Source organism: Cuculus canorus, chromosome 4 (assembly GCF_017976375.1).
Source record: "Cuculus canorus isolate bCucCan1 chromosome 4, bCucCan1.pri, whole genome shotgun sequence".
In the NCBI taxonomy this organism is placed as follows: domain Eukaryota; kingdom Metazoa; phylum Chordata; class Aves; order Cuculiformes; family Cuculidae; genus Cuculus; species Cuculus canorus.
The window spans coordinates 3,364,760-3,387,205 of NC_071404.1; the positions used below are offsets into that span (position 1 = coordinate 3,364,760).

The 22,446-nt window shown below is 45.4% G+C and overlaps 1 protein-coding gene across 4 annotated transcripts in view; it reads left to right on the forward strand.

The window, feature by feature from the left end:
• Positions 1-22,446, forward strand: part of SLC4A11 (solute carrier family 4 member 11) — a 112,509-nt gene that overhangs the window by 27,875 nt on the left and 62,188 nt on the right. For 3 of the 4 annotated variants that reach the window (XM_054065560.1, XM_054065558.1, XM_054065561.1), the window contains exons 3-7: positions 3,369-3,521; positions 15,081-15,127; positions 20,095-20,326; positions 20,977-21,039; positions 21,582-21,663. In XM_054065560.1, coding sequence (XP_053921535.1) covers positions 3,369-3,521; positions 15,081-15,127; positions 20,095-20,326; positions 20,977-21,039; positions 21,582-21,663 — 577 coding nt within the window. The remainder of the gene's footprint in view (positions 1-3,368; positions 3,522-15,080; positions 15,128-20,094; positions 20,327-20,976; positions 21,040-21,581; positions 21,664-22,446) is intronic. The other variant, XM_054065559.1, reaches the window with a different exon arrangement.

The window sequence follows — 22,446 nt, forward strand, 5'->3', positions numbered from 1 at the left end:
ACCTGCACTTGTCTTCCTTCCCAGCACCTGCATAACATGTGGGTATAGCTTATTTTTATGTTGCCTGTGATGGGTTGAGATACAGAAGGACCTTGGGGTTAAGGCACCTGCTTATGGCTGTACAGGGTGAGGAGTTGATTTTGTTCTGGAGGACTGAAGGATGATGCCCGCTGTGCTTGACCTCATGCACTTTTAATGCTTTTCCTTTTCTGTTTGCTATGAGAGGAGTCCTGTGGAGTGGTCTGAGAGAGATCGTCCTGACCACGAGGTGTTCTTCAAGGTGCAGAAGGGCTCCTTTGATCTTCTTGGCTAACATTAATTCACTTCCTAACTCGGGTCTCCTACTCAGCAAAATCTCTCTTCTCTGGTGCTTTCAGACTGTATTTCAGCTGAAGTGGCACTTCTTGTGCCCAGTTATCTGACTCATCCTGCCACGTATCTCCTGGCACATCAATAGGTGCCTTCACATGGAGGTGTCAGTCTGCAGTGATAGAGATGGGACACACACACACTATTTTGTAGAACTTAAACTCTTCCGCAGCCACTTTGGGGCAGTATGAAAAGGTGTCTGTGCCTCCTTCCACCTCCTGGAGCAATTGCTCATAGCACTGGCTGATGTTTTACTGAAGTTATGCTTCCATATGGAAACCTGGTCGATATTTACAGAAATTGTGCAACAGCCCCATCAGATCCTGCTCGAAACTTCTGCAAAGCACCCATCAGGCTTTGAGAGGAGCTGAAAGGCTTCTGCTGTTGCTTGTGGCATCTACTGCCCTTTAAGCAGCAGGGATGGCACTCCACGATCGTCAGACAATGGAGGAGAAACAGCTGCCAGGGCTGGAGGCAGCTATTGAGCCATGCTCTGAGATGAAGGGTGCATCTGCCATGCACACAGCTCATCTTCTCACCTCGAGGTGACCCTGTGTTTGACAGATGTAAGTTGCTTGCATTTTAAAATGCGTAGCAGACTAATAGGCTGAAAGATTCAAAACAGGAGTGGTTTGAAGCCTTGAGGTGATTTAGTGGCAAAGCAGACACCTGCCCGGGAGTGCAGTTCCTGCACAGCCCAGATTTGGGATTATTTGCAAGCTGAGTGTTTTGTCCGTCCCTTGCCCAAGGGACATGAGGCTCTGCTGCCTTTTGTTCTGCTCTTTCCTCCTCTAAAGAGGGAGGAACAGAGGATGCTTCCCTTGCCAGAGTCCTTGCTGACCTCTGCCCAACCCTCTGATCTTACTCCACCCTTGCCCTTCTTCCAGCTCCTGTGCTGCTTCTCTCCTGTCTCCAGCTCTCTCTGTTTTCAGAACTCATCGCTGCTGTGCTCTTATCAAACCAGTTTCAGAAGGCTCGGGAAGTGAATAAACAGTTTTCCCTGCTTGGCTTTTACCCGTCTGTGTCATAATTGCAGTAGGACAGTGGGGAAAACCTCACCCATGTTCTGAGCTGTGTGCTCAAACCATATTTGCCCTACACGTCTCCCATCTGACACGCCAAGAGGGAAGGATGGAGAAGCACAGACCTTTTGTGACAACTTCTAAGACTGCAATCCCGGATATGGCCGAGATGGAAAAGTCAGGATCATGGATTTTAGCCTACATTTGGCTGATTGTGCTTTACAGGGCAGCCCAAGCTGTCATCGGGAGGGGCTCTCAGTGCTGGTGTGGGGGTTCTGCTTTGCTGAGGAGAGGTTATGGTGTCCATCATATGTTTCAGAGGAACCAAACCCAAAGTTTGATGTTTCATTTGCAATGAAGGTGCTTGCATGGGGCTCTGTAGTTCTTCCAAAGCCAACAGACACCCTGCCTGGTTGCTGGCCATCCCTCCAGGACACAGGCTGTCTCTCCATCTTGGCACATCTGCCAGCCCTTGTGCAGACGTTTCATACGTGGTACGATGATACTTTGGGTGTTTTGTTTGTATGCTATCTATCTTGCTTCTTTCTGGCTGTTTTGGACAAGGTTCAGTGGCGGAGATAGCTGCCTAAGCTCTACCAGCAGCAGAGGACACCCTCCTTGGTGCATTTTGCTGGCTGGGAACAGCTGCAGCTTGGATGCTTTTTGAAGCCTTCAGAGCAGTTCTGAGAGGACTGAGTCACATTTATTCCTGTCAGGCAGGTAGATGATGGAGAGGGATTAATCTGAGTTTCTTGGTGGGTTTGCTATGCCTCAGATAAGCACCTCAGGAGTTACCTGAAGGCTGGAGCCTCTCTCACCCTCTGAGCCCTCCTAGGGAGATGCTGAGCGCTTGGGATGAGTGTCCATCAGCGCGTCACCCGCAGCAGGAAGCACTGCAGCCCCTGTCCTGCGTCGCCGAGTTCCTGTTTGTGGTCTCCCTGTTCACGGCTTGTTTTTTATGGTGGCGAGCTGAGATCTCTCCAAGACTGCATGCGCTGCTTTCAGCGGCTGCTGCCTCTACATTTACTTATATTAGGCTTAAAAAAAGCCATCAATATTTAAGTTTCCATTCAAGCCTCCGCCTTGAAGCTCACCCTTTTCATTTTGCTGTGGTGCCTAAAGCAAATTAATGAAATATATCCCTCCTGCTTCAAATTAGGCATAAAAGACTTGTCAGAAGATGGGTAGAAGCTGCTAAATAATCCTGGTAATGTAAAAATTGACATTCTATAATGTCCCTAATTCTCCTAATTAACCATGATACATGAGCACACCACAAGAGTCCTCCAGCTGCTTCGTAAGAGAACGTTGCAGTGAACCAGCTTGCTGTTGAGTGAGTCTAGGTTAAACTCTAATTAGAAGCGTTGTGAAAGACTTAAGGAGTTGTCCGCTGTTATTAAGGAACTTGTCTTGCTTTCTTGGTGCCGCTGCCTCCTGTAACGTGCTCCTCTGCCCCACTGCGAGCTGTGGGTCTGTCCATCCATATCAGGTGTCTCCTTGGAAACCTCTTTCCTTCTTCCCACTTCAGTTTCAAACTGCTGAATCGCAAGGGAAACGGCTGCACCGCTGATAAGTGCGTCGGGTTTTGGGTGGGCTGGGGCTGTGGTGCAGCTCTCGCTTCTTGGGTCATTGCTTGGCATTTTCATAGCTTCCCCTTGGAGTTTCCATCCTGTTTTTATTTTTTATCTGAGAGGAGCAAGATGTTGACTCTTGAGTTTGCCATCATTGACTTGGTGCGCGGGCTGGTGTGCGAAGCCTGTGTTGTCACCTGGCCAAGCTTTGGAGTGACCCTTCAGACGCGCATCTGAGGCCAACTCAAAACGTACCATAGCTAATTATTGATCATTTTCAGTCCTTGCTAGAGTGAAAGCATAAGAGAAACCACTCAGAAGCCCCTTACCCATTGATCATGGAGAGCTTCGGTATGCCCGCACCCTGGCGCAGCCCCACTAACTGCCCTCCTCATGTCGTTGGCAGGGTACCTCAAGTGCGACACGGATGATGGCTGTGAGACCAAGGAGGAGACGGGGGGTGAGGAGCTCTTTGACGCGGTGAACTCCTCCATCGTCTCAGGAGACAGCATCCGCTTCTTCGTCAATGTCAACCTGGAGGTGCCACCAAACGCCACTGGTGAGTGCCCCCCTGCTCTAAAACAGCGATGTGAGCTGTGGTGGAATTTCAGAGTGACTTTTGGAAAACCTAATGGAATTCTGGCTGCTGAGCGTGTTTTCAGCCACTACTTTCTCCCCTTTTCTTTAAAATACCCTAAGTTTGGGGCTTGAGGCCTTGCAGCTGCTCTTGCTGCTGTGTCCTGGTTGCTGGAGGAGAGCCATTTCTAGTGAGAAAATGGGATTTTTGGTACATGTGATCCCTGTGGATAACTCTAATGTGGCTCTGGGGCTTTGCCAGGCAGAAGGTTTGGGGTTTTTTTCTGATCACATTTTAATTTAAATGCTGGGGTGAGTCAGTGCTGTGGATCACCCCAGCCAGTTGCTCATCTCCAGCAGCAGCAGCAAGGGAAGAAAGAGCATGAAGGGACTTTTTGGTGTTGGATACATGTTTTTTGAGCTTAATCATTCAGGCTGGAGGTAAGCAATCCCCATACCTGCTGTGTTGAGGCAGACAGCACAAATGAGTAAAACAAAAGCAGCCCATTAAGCACCTCTGATGGAGGTAAGGTGCACACAGCTATGCCTGCAGTACGAGGAAGCGCTGTTGTGTGTCTTGTGCTGTTTATAAATATAGACTGGCTGGTCCAGGTGATGGCTCAAGAGCCAAGTTCTCCCAGATATGCTTTAGTGGAATCTGTGCCCGCTACGAGGCAGCTTCGTGCAGGGAAGGATGACTACGTCGGTGCATGTGGTTCTAGGGGTGAGCCCACCAGTGAGATGCAACCCTGAGGCTTCCGTTCTCAGGGAGGCACGACATCAGATTGGAGCTGTGGATGGTAGAGTGTTTTGGCAAGGGGGGTGGAGGAGAGCTGTTCCAAAAGCAAGCGGCAGAGAGGGCTCCATGAGTTGGTGGAGACACTTTGCCTCTGGTCTGCTGGCACTGGTGCTGTGCTGCTCCTTGGGAGAGTTGGCTGAGAGCAAAGACCACTGAGACGTGAAGTCATGTTGCAGATGGATGCATCTTCCCAAAGCTCTGTTCTTTGTGTATTCCCTGCTAAGACAGTGTCTTCTAGAAACTTTTCCTAACATTGGGAAGCAGGGTGGAGACTGCCCAGAGAGGTGGTGAAGTCACCATCCCCAGAGGGATTTAAAAGATGGGTAGATGATGTGGTTTAGTAGTACAATTAGTTTAGTAGTACAGTAGGACAGGTACAGTTGAACTCGATGATCTCAAAGGTCTTTCCCAACTAGTGATTCTATGATATGATTTGGCAATTCCAAATAGCAGAGTTGACGCTGATTGTGAAGATGTATAAAATGCTTGCCATTGATGAATAAAATCCCTACGTTGCTCTTGAGGTTGCTTTTGCCTCTAGCACACCATTTGAACATCCCCCAATGTATATGCTAAATGGTGAAGGAGGGAGGATGAGGAAAACCTGGCTTTCATGCTGTGTGTCTGGGAAAACACAGCTTGGGGGACAGCAGCAGCCTGAGTTTCGTCTCAGCAGCTGGAGGCAGCCTGGAGCCTGCCTGCTTGGGCACTGACTACTTTGGAGAATAAATGCAAGGGCTCTGGATTTTGCTTGGTGTCACAGTATCAGACAGGTCTTCAAGCTTGCTCAAAGTTTTTTTTTCTTTTTTTTTTGATTACAAGCAAATCCCAATTCATCTACAGTGAGTGATTATTGGAAATGGTGATGGAGAATAGGTGGGGTCCAGACTTCTTGGCTATCTTGAGGTCTACTTTTTGAATCGGAGCTTTAACTTAAGAATAATATCTAGTAATTTTCAAGCCTGCAATTTTACAAATGCCATCTTAATTGAAAGATTTAAGGGGAACTGTGCTCTGCTATGACAAGTCTGGGCTTAATGCCGTGGGGTACATTGTTTGGAGATGAGGAATGCAAGTGCTGTGGATTCTTCTGTGTCTGAAGAAGCTGACTTTCCTTGTGTGTCCTCCTGGGCTTTTTATAAGTGTTTACCCTTCCCCTCAAAACAGGACAAAAAAGGCTTGTTTAGCTCCCTCGAGCACTGATGTTTGTGATGATGGTATTAGTTGTATCCTTTTTCTTCAGCTGACATGTTTAGGATTTTTAAGGAAAAATGGACATCTAATGTGCCGGAGTCCCCTTTCAAATGCAAGGATTGAAGGTTTTAGAAACAGGATTCAGGCAGAACTGAAGTCCAGGCTTTCAACAAGGATAAGCATGAAATTAGATTTATTTTTTCTTTTTCCCTTGACAGCATCAAAGCAGTACAGGTAGCCAAAATATAGATTCTTTTCTGCGAGCATCAGGTATAGGATTCTACAGACTCCAGGGTTTGAGTCATCTCGGCTGTCAGCTCTTTCTCAGAGTTGGTTTTGCTGACGCATCTTCCAGAGCTGATTTTTATACATAGTAAATCAGTCTCTGGCTGCAGAGGGCATAGCTGATCCTCCTGGAGAGCTGACTTCTCAGGTGACTGAAAGTGGATGAGATGAGCCCTTTAAGCTCTTCTGCTAATGAAATTAGCCTCAACTGCTGGAAGAAAACCCCCTCTTACCAAGCTTTTGAAGCTCATTCTAGAAATGATGTTTAACTGTGCCCTTGCTGAGGTGTATCTGGGAGTACTGCTCTCTGTTCAGCTCTGCAAGGGGAGGCTTTTAAGAAATGCCCTTGCATTGCCCCTATTCTCTTGATGTTTTGTTTTGTAATTAGGCTTTGCCATTCTGGAACAAAACTGAGTGCTGAGTATTTGCACGGCTTGTCTCCAGCAAGACAAGCTGAAAAGAAAGGCAGGGGGAAAAAGAAGCAGATTTTGACTAGGCAATGCAAGATCCCACCCCGCCACCTCACTTCCAAGGAAGCCTAATGCTCCAGGTACTACAAGATCCTCCAGTTCTCTTCAAACACAGTGGAAAAGCCAACATGGGAATGGCCTCTTTCAGTCCTCATCCCATTTTCTTGCTTTCTTCAGTCTAAATGAAACCTTTGAGCTGAAAGACCTTGTGCTGGAGGTCTTGATTGCCCTCTTGTGTCGTGCAAGCCCCAGGAAGTGTTGGATGGGTGCTGGGCAGATGCTGCCTGCCAGAGAGGGACTGCTCACAGACCACCTTCTGCAAAAAGGGCTCTCCAGTGTCAGATGCGCATGCTGTGTTAAATACAGCAGGAAAAGCTTTTCCTGTCTCCAGCAGGAAAAGCTTCTAAGATGACTTGAAGCACGATAAATAGCTGTTCTGTGATATCTGTGCATCTCCACGTATGTTCTGGTCATCACAGTGTAGTCTCTTGGCTGGACACGGTGTCCATATTCTCTCCTACTGGAGATCTTTTCTGGCAGGCTGCTGTGAGATTGCTGCCCATCTTAGCGTAGGACTAAAAGATCCAAAAAAAATCCTATCTTGGGAGGGGATAAGTTGGTACCCCAGGGGGTGGATGCTGCCAAGCAATGGGAGTAGAATTACAGATGTGGTGACAAATCTACCATCATTCTTTTAAGCTGTTAATCTCCATATGATGGATGTACAGCTCACTATGAGCATAATTGTGTGAATTTTACTATAAGTCTGTTTTTAAAAGATCGCTGCGTGGGATCAAACGTTGAAGGTGTGGCCTTTATCTTATTTTTAGTTAATGCTGACTACTGGTGCATGGAATATTGAGCCCAAATCAATGTAGGTGTCCCGGCACTGAGATGCTTCTCAGTCTTGACACTCAGGTCTTTTCTTCTGAGAGTTTTATTGCTTTTTTGTTGTTGCTGGTGAAAGTGTTTTCTTCTCTTGCCTCTCATCCTTCCAGCTTAGGTTTTGGTGGCAAGACTTCTGTTTTTGGCAAACATGGGTAGCACCAACATGAAGGTGGGTCTTTATCTGAAGCTTAATGCTTTTAGACCTAAGGTTTGTGGTTTTGGGGGAAGATCAAGATGGGTTTTAGAGACCAAGACCTTTACTTAAGTCATAGTAAGGGTGTACAAATAGAATATTAGGTCTGTGCCCTGCTGCATGTATTTTTGCAGGTGTCAGTACTACGTGCCTGTCCCAAACAAAGTCTCTTCTCCCTGATGGCTTTGCCTGAGATCAGAGAGAGCACCCCCAAAAAAGGAGCAGGGATGTTGCCTTTCCTGTACTGCAGGTAGAAAATCCAGCTTAATGCTCTGGTCCCTGGGAATTTGTACCAGCGAGAATGAGGAGCATCAGTTTGTGCGGTGGGAGGGACCTCTTTACTCTCCAGACTGGTGTGCTACAAGCCCTGCTTATTTCACAGCTACCAAGTCAGCTATGTAGAAGCTTATTGGCTCATAGTATAGAATGGTTTGGGTTGGAAGAGACCTTAAAGCCCATCAGTTCTAAACCCTGTGCCGTGGGCAGGGACACCTCCCACTGGATCAGGCTGCTCAAAGCCCCATCCAGCCTGGCCATGAACACCTCCAGGGATGGGGCAGCCACGACTTCTCTGGGCAACAATATGGCTTTACAACTGCTTTCCTCTCACCTGGCTAGAAGTGTATTAATTCCTCTGTCTTTGTGCTATTTGGACACGAGTTTGACTCTTCCATATGTGGACTTTTCCCTCTGGAGCCTGAGCTCCAGGGGTGTACATACCTGCATCCCTTCAGCCTGTCACAGAACCATTGAACTAGAGATTCAACCATTTGCTGCTTCATCTGCAGCACACTTCGAAATATATCCCTGCAAATCAACGCCGCAATTTCAGTTTCAGCTGATCCTTAAAGCTGATGGGCAGGCAATGCAAGCCTTACTTCTTGCAGCGAGTCTGCAAAGTGTGCAGGGCCATAGCCTTGCTGTCCATCACAGTGTTCTTATCTGCTTGGCAGCTCCCTTAAATCAGGCAGGTAAATATTTACATCATTTAGACCTCCTTCCTGTAGTTTGAGAGTTTAAAACAATTCTTTGGACCTTGGTTTTGCAGCTTGGGGTCTTAAAACAATTCACCATCTCCTACTTTCCCCACATTGCAATCAAGGGGTTTGCGTAGGGCTTTTTCTTCAAGTTGGACACAGTTTATCGGGGACTTGTGTAGCTGTAGCTGCTCAGTTTTTGCAGTGCGTGTTGCTGCTTACACGTGATGCTCGTACCAGTAGTTTTAGCTGCAGAAGGGTGCCTGAAGCTGTTAGGGGGAAGAAAGCAAAATCCTGAGGACAGCAAAAAGCCAATTGGAAAGCAGGATGTGGCTTTGTTGAGATGTGTGTGTCTGTGGCGGGGGGGAAATAACGGAACATGACTTACGCTTCGGGAGAAATTAAAGCCTGTTCCACCCTCTGTACAATTGATCATGCCTAGATACGGAGAATCAACAGTTTCCTGTAATCCGCTCCAGAGACACGCACGTGCACGCCCATCGCTGCCGCTCCGAGCAAAACACGGTGCGCTAACTCATGGCCCAGCCCCTGCCGAGATGGCTTTTTTTTTCCTTTAAGGGGATGAGGAGAAATGCTAGATGCTGGCGCCAAGGATATTCCAGAGAGAGTAGTGTCCAGAGACAAGTGGTCTGGGCCTGAATGGGTATCATTCTGCACACAATAGTCACATTTCCTCACATTAATACCAAGGTCCTTTTTATGTCTCGAGGCACAATGCTGACCCACGCGTTCCATCTGATAACTCCTGTTTTAGCAGTTTGATGTCAGCATGGGATGTTGGGCTCCTGAAGCTTCCTATAATCTAATGGAAAGTGGATACGCTAAGGGGGGGGCTATAAAGGAGACACGGCCTCTCTCCAAATTTCCTGATTGGGGGTGTTTTCAAAGCAGCCAAGAAGGGTTGAGGGGGGGTTGTGTTGTGCGGGTGGTTCTGCACGAAGTTTTCCCTTTGAGGTGTTTCACCTTGGGTTTGCTTCAAGGCAGCTTCCCCTGGGGTATTAAGGGCTCTGTCCCTCAACTTAGCATGGAGGAAAAAAAATGTGCTTTTTTGCCCTGCCCTAAACTTAATGACAAAACCTATTGCACCTTTTCTTTTTTTTTTAAAACAAAACAAAAAAACCCAAACACTTACTGTTTTGGTGGCGTCTGAGAAGTTGGGAGGGTATAACTAGTGACATAGCACTCTTATCGTGTTTCTCTGAGAGACCTGGTCAGCCTATCCATGCTCTCCACACCTCTCCAGTTCATCCGTAATGGCCAGAGAGGGGTGTGAGGCAAAAATTCTTTCACCTGCTCAGTAATGTCTTTGATCATTATTCAGGTGAGGTTTTCTTCCCCATAGTGACTGCTCCAGAAACTTGGCGCTGCTTATTCCCACCTCTTTTAACCTGGGTGTTGGTTTAAGAGGGGTGAACCCAGCTGGTTTCGGGCTTTCTGCTGCAGCTCAGCCCACCACCCTTTTGTGTGAATGTGGGATAATTGGGGCACAATTTTTATTATCTTACTATATTTAACCAAAATTACCCAAATGTCCAGACTGGGCACAGCCATGTCAGAGCAGCAAAGCAAAGGATCCCCTTGAGGTCCTGCATGTGCAATCTTTCATTTCCGGTGATGAGTTAGAGGTGTTTTCACTGCTTCTAACAAGCTCCTGTCATGCCATGTACTCATGTGTTTGGTTTTATATATATATATTTTTTTAGGGCAGCAGATTATAAAAGCTGAACAGTTTTTGCTGCTCACAATGTGGTTCGATATGAGTTGAACGCACAAGCAACCTGGTCCAGTGGGAGGTGTCCTTGCCCACGGCACGGGCGTTGGAACTGGATGGGCTCAAAGGTCCCTTTCAACCCAAACCAAACCACTTTATGATTCTAAGACTCGAAGCTTAGATTTGCTTAGACTCCTGAAAAAAGACCAAATAAAATGCTTTTTTCTTAATAAAAAAAGGCCAAATGTTAAATACTTCCACTTAAAAAAATAGCAAGGATCTGGTTTGAGAAAACCATGGAAGTGCTAATGTAGCATTCTGCTCTCATTTATTAACTTATTTATCATGCCAACACACTGGGGAGCGCGTGTAGAACTAATGTGCACTGATGCCTGCACAGCCAAAAAGTTCCGGATCTCTAATTTCTACTCCTTTATCCCAAAGGAAAATACGGTCTTAAGATGCTGGAGGCATATACCAGTGGTCTTGAGATCCTGCAGATACTCAGTAGTGGCTTCACTTTCAGGCCTTCTCGGATATTAAGGGAAGCACTGGGATCCTGTACAAGGGAGGAGATGCAAAGGGAATCTTAAGTGAAAGGAGATTATTTTTAAGTCAAAAGGTGAAAAGCCTTAAACTTCGGCGTATGACTTTCATGGGTTTATTTTCAGGGTTGTCTTTGCATAGATGTCATCATCTAAGCAGGAGGTAGAGGGGAGGAGACAAGCAGGGGATTCATTTCTCTGGGTTGCTATCAGGGATGTTTTATAAAGGGCAGCTGGGATGAAACCGCTTTGGAGCACAGCAAATTTCCTGCTGCACTTCTTGCTTCTGAGCATTAAATCTCCTTGTTCAAGTCAAAAAATCCTGGATATGGGTGCTGTTGTTTTTAAATGGTGGGAAATGAAAAATGGAGGCATGCCACCGTGCCTCGACAGGGTACTGAATGTGCTGACACGAGGCCACAAGCGCGAGTCTAATGTTGTCAATTCATCACCGTCGCTAAAATGGAAGTGAACTCCCAGCGAGTCACTTGTAGTGCATTCAGTAATGCTGTGCGCTTGTGTGCGTGCGTCCGAGATATTCGGGATATACGTGTCGCCTTGATGTGGCTGCCAGGGGATGTTGGAGATGCGTTGCTGACTTTTTGGGTTTTCCCCTGGGCAGAACCTGGAGCACAGCCGAACAGATAAGGTCAGTCACCCCTGGCAGCTCTCCTTTAACTATGTGCGAGGACAGAGACAATAATGCCTGTAGCTAGCTGGCTTGCCTAAAATAGACTTTTGCAGCTTGCTTTGTCCAGCAAGGAGCACCAAAAAAATAGAAATGAAAATTTTGCATGGCCCTGACCCCTTCTTTCTGTTTCACAGAATCACAGAATCACAAGGTTGGAAAGGACCCATTGGATCATCGAGTCCAACCATTCCTAACACTCCCTAAACCATGTCCCTCAGCACTTCATCCACCCCTTCCTTAAACACCTCCAGGGAAGGCGACTCTACTACCTCCCTGGGCAGCTGTTCCAGTGCCCGATGACTCTTACTGTGAAGAATTTTTTTCTGATATCCAACCTGAACCTCCCCTGGCGGAGCTTCAGGCCATTCCCTCTTGTCCTGTCCCCTGTCACTCGGGAGAAGAGCCCAGCTCCCTCCTCTCCACAACCTCCTTTCAGGTAGTTGTAGAGAGTAATAAGGTCTCCCCTCAGCCTCCTCTTCTCCAGAAGAGGAGAAGTTTGTGCTCTTAATCCTGACATTCAGGTGCAAAACCTAGTTATTACTCCTGAGAGTGAGACATAAGAGATGATTGAGTAGTTTATTTATTGTTAGTAAAGGGTGAATCCAGTATTCATTTTGTCTCCATGAAGGACTCGTTGGAGGTGCAAGGTTCAAGGGTGTTACGTCTTTCCAGCTCTTCCATCACTGAAGGGAAGCAGCGATAGCGCCATAAAGGAGAACATCAGTGGCAGGCTGGCAGTGGTTGGTCTTGGGCTTTAGCCAAGCCATCTCCCAATAGACATGTGAAGGACAACCTCATGCAGGATTTATCTCATATTGTCTAATAAGGGGAGACCTTATTGCTTGTTCTTTATGACTACTTGAAAGGAGGTTGTAGAGAAGTGGGTGCTGGTCTCTTCTCACACGTGACAGGGGACAGGACAAGGGGGAATGGCCTCAAGCTGCGCCAGGGGAGCGTCAGAGTGGATATCAGGAAAAAAAATTCACAGAAGGGGTCATCGGGCACTGGCAGAGGCTGCCCAGGGAAGGGGTGGAGTCCCCATCCCTGGAGGTATTTAAAAGACGGGTAGATGAGATGCTTAGGGACATGGTTTAGTGGCAGATAGGAATGGTTGGACTCGATAATCCAAGAGGTCTTTTCCAACCTAATGATTCCATGATTCTAGTGGGTTTCCCCCACAGTAAGTAAAAGGGTGGTTCCGAAGCCATGCAGAAGAGCACTTGGGAAGTCTGTGTTCTGTATTGGGAGGTTTAGATTGGATATTAGATGAAGTCTCTACTTGAAAGAGTGGTGAAGCACTGGAAGAAGCTGCCCAGGGAAGTGGGGGAGTCACCATCCCTGGAGGTGTTCAAAAGTGTAGGCAGGACACTTTGGGACCTAGTTGGGTAGACACAGTGCTGCTGGACTGACAGTTGATGATCTTAGAGGTCTGTTGCAACCTTTATCATTCTATGATTCTAATTTCCCCCCAATTTTTCATGTTCACAGTGGATTTGTTGCTATTCTTTAGTAATATTATAACACCACAGTGGGCATTTACGATAACAGCCCAGAACTGGGATGGCCATGTTGGTCTGTGTCCTTTCCCTGGATCATGTCTGAGTGGCATATTGCTTGGATGACACAATGAACGAGGATGTGGACCTTCCAAAGCATCATCTGCATACCCAGAACAGTGTTTTTTGAGAAGTTTGAAAGACTCTAGTTCTCCAGATGTAGAGATGTTTTGGCTTGTGTTGATAAGGCAGTGCTCGGTGATGAATACCTGAGAGAGCTGTCAGTGGAGAATATTGGTACGTGCTTGTAACTGATAAGAGGATCCGAGAGTTGCTGCATGATAAAAGGATAACATGAATTTCTGTGCATCTATGAGGACAGACTGCAGATACACAGATTTCTCTTCTTAGCACATGCTTGCTATTGTTCAGCTTTGTGGATTTTTTTTGTCTCTCTAGAACTATTTCTTGCAAGAGCTGAAAAGCCAAAACATTTTCTTTTCTCCTCGATGAATATTCATGGCTTCCAAATCTTTCGGCATACTTTTGCATGTGTAATTAGGCTGTAAGTGGAGTAAGCGAGCGTTGGAGAACTACAAATGGAAGAGCCTGGGGAAAAGGCTTGATGTTTCTGGCTTATTTGGGTGCTTGCTTTTTAATAATAAATAGTATTTTCTAGATGAAACAGGTTGTGTTTTCCAAAAGATGTGTCAGAAGCAGTAATAACTGGGACAGTTGTACAAGCAGACTTGTTTAGTTAAGTGATGCTTTTGATCACATTTAGAGTATCTAAGTGAACTTTGGGAGAAGTTGGGTGATGTAACCAAAGCCTCTGAACCATTTATTTTGTTTAGAAGGACCTATTTATTTTATTTCCTCCTTTTCTACTGCAATCAGCTCTGCTCTCAATTTGAGCTGCTGCCTTTTTGACCCCACTGTAGATATGAGTTGAATTCCTGTTTGATCAGGGATGGCTTTGGTTAAAGCAGATTCGTATGCAAAAAAAATCATTGCTATTTATTTTTTGAGTACTGGTCTTTCCATGTGAATTGCATCCTCAGTCAGCCTATTTTTTGGAGAGGTGGGGCTGGGCTTGAAGATGCCTCTGTGTGTGAAAACAGGATTGCAGCAATTCTTACTTGTTAAGATTTGCAAGTCCAGCTCTGGAAAGGAAGCAAAAACCTGAAAAATAGCTGTAACTCCGTGTTATGTCTTTGTACTTTTCCATAGCTTGGCCTCTGGAAAGGTTTTTGGTCTTCATTGGGTTTTTTCCATGCTGTCACAATGCTCATTTGAATGAAAACTGCTCATGTGTTTCATGGATAATTTTGGTAGCGGCTCAATCTAATGGGCTTTTTGGAGAGTGTGAAGATGGGGACTTTGAAGGAGAAGAATGCGCTGTCACACAGTACCTGTCGTACTGGTTGTCCTACAGAGAAGAATGCACAGTCACAGTACCGGTGGTACTGGTGATGCTACAGAGAAGCCCTTGGACACAAGCAGTACAGAGTGGCAAAACAACTGGGTTTTAAGTTTTTTAGCTTATACCCCTCAAATTGATTCATAGATACCCCCACATAACATTGGTGCTTGGAAATTTGCGCTGGGAATTTCCTGGGTCCCTCCATCCCTGTAACTCTGCTACACATTAAGTGACATTTAATAGTCTCTAAACAGCAGTTTTCTTTCCCAAGAGCTCTTGTTGCGTTATGCTTGGATTTATGGAGGCCATGTGCCGAGTTGACAGGATGGTAATGTGCTCATCTCTGAGTCGCCGTGTGTGATCTCCCGCAGCCGGCTTCCTTGGAAGTGCCTGGGTGTTATTGTTGACTCTTTGGGGACAAGAGTTTCCAAAGTGATGTGACTCATGCAATCTTAGCCTCAATCTATCAAACAACGATGCATTGGATTAAATGATTACCTAGAGGATTAGGAGTTAGATTTTTGGGGGGAGTTGGGTGTTGGCGGGAGAACTGAAGAGTATAAACACAGGGAATATGGAAAAAACCCAAACTCGTACACTAAAAAAAGCTGCAAGACACTAACCTGATGTGATCAGATAATGCCAAAGGCTGCTTCCACAATTGGTTTACACTTCCAAAATGGGAAATGTTGTGAAGAACTGAATCTCTGCTTTTCTCTAGAGATCACACTGTGCCAAGAGAGACTCCTTCACCTTGTTCCACACCTTTTTCTTGGTTCCTGCTGCCTGTCAGGTACCTGCAGTAGTAACATACTTCTGATTCTTTTTTTTTTTCTCCCCCCTTTCCAGCTGAAAATGAAAGTGCCGGCTGCGTGTTACTGCACACATCAAGGAAGGTGAGTAGGAATGCTCTGTGATCCATTTATTACTTTTTGCATCACCTAGAAACAGAGAAAATGAACTCAAAACACTTGGTAGGGGTGGGGAGGTGGTTTTTACTGGCCTGAACAGGAGACACATGAATGCTTCTTTCCTTCATCTTTCTTTAAACTTAAAAAGCCACATGCTGTTCATTCTCCCATTTCTCTGTAATTCTGACAATTCCACTGCCTTTCTCTCCCAGACAATTCCTTGACCTGTTAATTCCTCACTTTCTCGTCTGCAGCTGCCTGCAAAGGGATCCAGGCATACACTGTAAGGATTCAGGCTGCTGAACCTCCTCTCCAGCTGAAAGCAGAAACACCCGATAGACATTGCTGTGATTTGGTTTCCTGTTTATGCCAGCTAATCAGATCTGCCTTCATGAGGTTCAGCAGGAGTGAATTCCCTGGAAACACGCAGTCTAGGAGTAGGATTAGGAAACAACGCTTAGTTTACGCTTGCTCTCAAGACCATAACTCAATAACAACAAAGTAAAAATGCAAAAAAACAATGCATAGGCTGTGTTGTTGCAAACCGTTAACTATGAAAGTACACCAAGTGTGAAGAGGGGAGGTGGGTTGATATTTAATAGCACATCAAGTCTTGGTCTTTGAGGCTGAGGCATGGCTCATGTTGCTTTAAGTTCTCTTGACTTTTGCTTCATCTGTGGTTGGAAGGGCTGGATCTCTGCAGGAGACAAATTGTAGCATCGCTGGTCCTGGTAAATTGTGTATGACACGCTTCGTTGAAGGTTGTAGCTTGGATTCTTAAATCTGTGTACTGAAGCCTTGTGGGCTTTTCTGGGAATCCCAGAGAGCTCTTTAACTCTGCCTTCCTTTAGGTCTCTTAAGACCGCTCATGTCCTGGGAAGGCATATTGTAGAATTATAGGCTTGCAGGGTGGTTTGGGCTGGAAGGGAACTTAAAAGATCATCCAGTTCTAACCCTCCTACCATAGACAGGGACACCTCCCATTGGATCAGGTTGCTCAAAGCCCCATCCAACCTGGCCTTGAACACCAGGGATGGGGTAGTTCCAACAGGCTGAGTTAGAAGCGGGAAGAAAATGTGTAACAGCTTTAGTAGAGGAAACCTTCCCACCAGGTTAAAAAAAAAAAGAAACAGAACTCAAGAAAACAAAAACAACAAACAAAGCACAAACCAGAAGACCCCAAAATAAATCCACTACCAACAAAAAACGCCAAAAACATTGTTTGATATTAAGTCATAGAATTTAAAATAAGCCATTCAGTGCTTGGGAATGGAAATTTCTGTGTCAGTGTTTTGTCGTGTCTAATACTACTGCCAAGATTCTCGGTCATACACAGTTAACTGAAAGTAACTTAAGAACTCAATCACTTAAAGTGTGATTTCTAAGCCCAAATGCAGGATCTGCCTCTGAAAAATAGTTGGAAACTGCTAACGCTTCTGTGTCTCTTCTGTTTTATTTTTCCTTTTCAGAGCTGTAGGATTCCTGCTTTTTTGGTTTGTAGTTTGTGCTTGAACAAGGGAGCTAGAGATGCTTTAGCAGGGCTTGAGAAAAGATACTATTGCTAGATTTTGCCTCCGGGGAGGATGAGTGGAAGTTTTATGCTTCAAGTGCAAAGGAAACCGAGACCAGAGTCACAGAGATGGCTTCAGTGTCTGGGAAGGGAGAATCGCTAACAGAAGCTTGGTCAGGTCAGAGACTTTGAAGGTGTTTCCTTGTTAGGTTGTCCCCGCGTCTGGTGGCAGCCTGTGGTTCTTCTGCCCCTTCAGGAAGGCTGGAAGGACAGTCAGTGTCTCAGGGAATTTCCTGTCTAGCATGGCACTTGATAGGTGTAAATAAAGATAAGCTTGTTGGCATGGTTTTAACTATTTCATCACCATCACAGTGTGTTTCTGAGGGAATTGGCTCAAGTGGCCATGACAACAGCGCAGGTAGAGCTCTGCTCAGGACATGCTTTATAGACAGCCTTCCTCATAAGGTTCTTGCAGTGTCTGTAAGTGGAGGTGGTTTCCAGAGCAGACACAAGCAGAGAATTTGCGTTTTGGGCTGTCTTGATGAGTGTTGAGAGCTTTCTTTTGTACAGATGGTGTGTGACTTTGGCCAAGAGACCTGCCTGAAGTTAGGAGAGGCTGTTTCAGTATGTTCCACCTCTCTTCAAGAACACAATGAGACGTGAAGCCTTGCAATGAAGGATGCATAATGCTCTTAAAATGGCTGTTGGGTAACTGTCTTGGGCTTCTGGTGAAGAGGTTTCCAGCATTGAGTTCCCAGCATCAAGCGTCTTCGTGTGACTTGACGATTTAGCTAAAAATATTAGTGAAGGGAACAATCATTAATCTCTCCTAGAACTACCAACTGTCTTGACTGGAATGGTTCTGTTTGAGCTATCTCCGAGGTGTTGCTGTACCAGTGCTTCCACAATTTGATTTTGGTTTGTCTTGGAGTAATGTATTTATACCCTTTCACGGTGACTGATTCCCGCGCCGTGCTTAACGTACACATCTTCCCCAATGTTCTTGGAGTGATAATAAGGATGGGAATTGCTCCTGTTTCTTATAAAAGACCAGGAGTAGGGGCATAAAACAGAACTGAGGCACGGAAAATTATTTACCCAAGGCATTAACCTGAAGCCTGCGGCAATGCTGGAGCTGAATTCTCATGACTTGCAGTGAGCTGCTGACGGTGCTGTCCTGTCACAACAAGCAAACAATGCTGTCATGCACAGCTCACTGAAGGATCCGTGTTGATTGAGATGATGTCGGCAGATAATAGCCCTCTTCTTGAATGCCTTTGATTCATTTCTGCTGTCCTTCTTGAGCGTTTTATCAACCTCTCATTTCACTGTTCTTCTGGTGGTTTCTCTCATGCAGGAGAGAAGTTGGTGGCACAAAGGCACTCTTGTTTTTTGAAAGTTCTTTGACACTCCTTATGCTCTTAACTTTTCTCATGGGTGCCTCTACCATCCACCTTGTTAAAACCTAAGTCATTTGACCTCTTTGCTGTTTGAACCTAGGATGTAGGACCTACATCCTAGGTTGGACTCTGCATGCCGGACACGATGGAATGGGTTACTTTTGGAATGCGGTTGCTGGTCATATGTTGACCCCATGAACACCAGTCTAGCAGATGGTGATAGGTGTTTTAGACTGCTCTCACACAGTGATAATCTGAGATTCATTTGGCCACTTGCAGTTCTATGGCCTCTTTTTGGTGGAGTTATAATGTGGCTGTGTCACTGTCTCCTCTTCTAAGAGCAGATGGCAACAAAGCCTTGGGGGTGGGAGCTGAAATCCTTCAGAGAAACCTCCCTCTCCAGGATGTTGTGTAAGAAGTGATTGATGCAAAGTAAAACAGTGCTAATTGCAATGGATGTGTACTGACAACTTGATAGTTGCTGTGATAATTACAGTAATTAGTGAGATATTAGCATTTTTTTCCTTGGGTCTAGGCTATAAATGGAAATGGTAGAGGGGGTATGTGTAAGCAGAGAGTATCCATGACTCACACTCTGGGATGGTCCAGTAACTTGGGGGGAATGTGCCAAGGTCCTCATCGTGGAAGCAACTTGGGTGTCAGTCTCGTTAAGCCATTCAGAGCTTGATTCCTACTGAGCTGAAGGGTTTAAATGTATCTTGACAATCTGTTCCTCAACATCATGAATTCAAGCCTGGCTGGTTTCCTGTTTGAATGAAGATCCATACAAAAAAAAAAAGAGCAGTTCCCACTTCCTCACTCAATCTCCTCAATCTCAAGCTGCTGGAGAGGACAGGGCTGTCAGTCCTTGACCAGTACTGTGCTTAACTGTGTGTGGATTTTCAGGGTCTGAATTGGGAACAATGCTTTTGTAGTTTGATCACTCGGTTAATGAACTTCACAGCTGCCAAATGCAGAAAGGAGTTGAGATTCTGTAGGGACAGCATGGTTATTTCTTCCATCTTAAGCCCAACAAGTCTGGGACAGCAGAGGGAACCAGCAGAGAGTTAAGACAGTGTCACCCTCGGTTTTAATTGATTCATAGAATGGTTTGGGTTGAAAGGGACCTTAAAGCCCATCCAATTCCAGCCCGCCTGTCATGGCCATGGACACGTCCCACTGGATCAAGTTGCTCAAAGCCCCATCCAACTGACTTTGAACACCTCCAAGGATAGGTCATCCATGACTTCTCTGGGCAACCTGTGCCAGGGCCTTACCACCCTCGCAGGGAAACATTTCTTCCTAATCTTATCTTAGTCTTATCTCAATCTTCCCTCTTTCAGCTCAAAACCATCCCCACTGTCCTATCTCTGCACTCCCTTATAGAGAGCCTCTCCTGAGCTAAATGTTATGCACAAAGGAAGGAGACTTCCTTCGCAGTAGGAACTACGTAAATTCAGGAAGTAATCAGAAAGGTGATGGGCTGGATGGCATTCCTCGTCTCTCACTTCGGATTCCCTAACTGGAAGCACAGGAAGAGAAGAGATGGTTCCGAGTTACTTCTCTGAGAAGAACTGAGAGTTAGGTTGCAGAAATGCATACTGGTAACCTTTTATGCTGCTGAGCTCTGGGTCCATTTCTTCCAGATAACTTTTCCCACACTTCTGTAAATTTCTAGAACTGTTTAAACAAAGAGGATTTTAAATGCAACCTTAAGTATAGTATTTTGGCTTTGTCCTAGGCAACGAACTATTTTTTTTCAATTCTGCTTTCTATGTCAGGGTGTAAATGGTGCTTAGTCATTTGCCTATGTTGACTTTCTTAAGATAAGCCTTGAAAATGGAAGCCTTCAATGCATTAATAATGTGAAATAACTTGTTTTGTTCTATAATGTCATCTGAATGGCTAAAGTTCCAGAATCACTTTGAGTCAGTCATCATAACCTCAACAAAACTGTCTGCTTGTGAACTACACAGGTCTTAGTCCTTTTCTGTTAGGTATTGTGCAGAGTTGTCTAATCCTCTGACCTCTTCTTAACGCAGTACCTGAAATTAAAGAATTTTGAGGAGGAAGTCAGAGCCCACAGAGACCTGGATGGGTTCTTGGCCAGAGCCAGCATCATCCTTGATGAAACGGCCACCTCCTTGGACGATGTTCTTCGAGAGATGCTGAAACACTTTGCTGAGGATCCTGAGAACATGGAGCCAAGCTGCAACTTTGAAAAAATCATGAGCACTTTATTCACAGATTCAGGGACCCCCCGAGAAGGGAATGGTAATGAACTCTTGATTTTTTTTTTTTTTTTTTTTTTTTGCTTTTGCCTCTGGGTTACTGTTAAGTTTTCATCTTTTGCATTGGTGGTGTTTGGTGGTGTTGAACATTCACTACTGCATGGTCTCCAGACATACATGTTGCATGTGACACTGGGGACTTAAGTTTCTATGTCACCCATGCTGAAGGGTCTCATGATTTTTAAGTTTTTATGTTTTGGTGGAGTCTTGCCCCCATTTCATGAAGATGACCCATAGCAGTGCTCTTTGGGGTGAGACTTCTACAGTATGGAGTGTCTTGTCTGTTTGGACCCAGTAGATGTGCTTGTCCTCAGACAAGTGTTTGGTGCTCTTCAGCAAAGAGACGCTTGCTGGTGTCTCTTCAGAAATGGCTCCTTTGCCTTGTGAATTCAAACATGCTGGAGAAGTTTAATTGCTTTGGACGAGTAATTGGTTGGGGAGGGCTGAGCCTTCACCACTGGAAGGGGTGAGAGGTGCTTTGTTTTCCTTCAGAAACTCAACTAGGGCAGCCATGGCCAACTCCATTGGCTCACATGTCACCTTAAGCTATCGGCGTATGTCATTGTGTAGTCTATAGTGCTGCCTTTTAGCCCAAGATGTAAAGAAGCTTAACTAAGCGTTGTTTCTCTGTAGGCACCCATGATGTTTCAGAGTCAACAGGAATGAATAAACAAACATGTACACCGCACCTCAAATGTAACTGTCACAGCCTCAGTGAATTTGTTTAACAGATATGTCAAGTCCTGAGCATGTAGTAAGCATGTTCATGCTTTGGTTACTTCTTGCTACCTGTCTTAGAGCTTTGCATTTATAATCTCTTTAATTTAGGCTTTCTGCCAATAAATAAAAACTAAGTAATGCCATAAAATAATCTGAGAGCAGTAGTTAGGACAAGGGGGAGAAAGGGAAGAGGAGTCAGAAGATGACACCTCTTCCAGTCCTGCCTTGTATGCGTGTTGAATAACGCTAATCTAATAATCTAATACTGCAGTAGGTTGATGTTGGGAGGAGAAAACAGCTGCCTCTTCATGCTGTGAATAGTTTGACATAACTCAGAAGCATAAGGAGAAACATTTCCATCTTTTCTCTTGTCACCGCTCTCTCCTTGCATCAATCCACTGTGTAGATAAATAAGTATGCTTGGTATTAGTACTAGCTTCCATTTGAAAGGGGATGTTATTTGCAGTTGCAAACCAAATGTGGACAGCCTGTAATGTTTCCCTCTCTTCTTTTCCCAGTTCACCTCTTATCAGATACAATTCAAGGGGTCACAGCGACAGTCACAGGGGTGCAGTATCAGCAGTCCTGGCTCTGTATCATGTAAGTAAGTACGTAGGTTATGCTCAAAACTTGTAAATTCTGCTGCTGGGAAGAGCAGTAGTTCAGAATGTGTCCTTGTAAGTCAAGACAGTGATGCTCTTTCCATCCATTCTGGCCTCTGGGATCTTTGTCTCAGCGCTGGGCTGCTTCTCTTTGGAAATGGTCAAGCAGCAGCCTGAACAGAGATGACCGTGGTCTCTACAGGGCATTAAGCTACTGGATGCTGTTAAAATCCAGTGTTAACAAGCTAAGAGTGCTGAAAAAATCTGAACCAGCAAATGCTAATTATTGAGAAATGTTAATGAGAGAAACTTCTGAAGGGACAAGCAAACTGTTTCATGGACTGCTTTGTCTGCCAAATTCTGGGGATTCGTACCAACAGATTTCTTAGGTCCTTTGATGAAAACATCTAAGCGTTGTAATTGAAAATTAAAGTCAAATTCCAACACTACTCAGACACTGATTGCTGTCTGACAATTAATTCAAACCCTTATTAAGTGTCAACACTCATTGGAGCAGACCCTTAAGACAGTAAGGACTCTGTCACCTGGGATTTATGAGACGTGGTGTCCTCACCCCAGCTTCCACTTGACCAAAATTGGGTTTTGAAATCATTGTCTCCAAGTCCAGAATGTTGCGTGAGCCAAACTGCCCCTTCACAAGGGGAAGACAAGGACCCGAGTCACTGAGCCAACCAAAGCAATGCCATCAGAATTCTGTCTGTTGCTTCGAGCATACGCAGTCTCTAAGTTAAGTTCTTAAGAGATTTGTTCATTCCCAGAA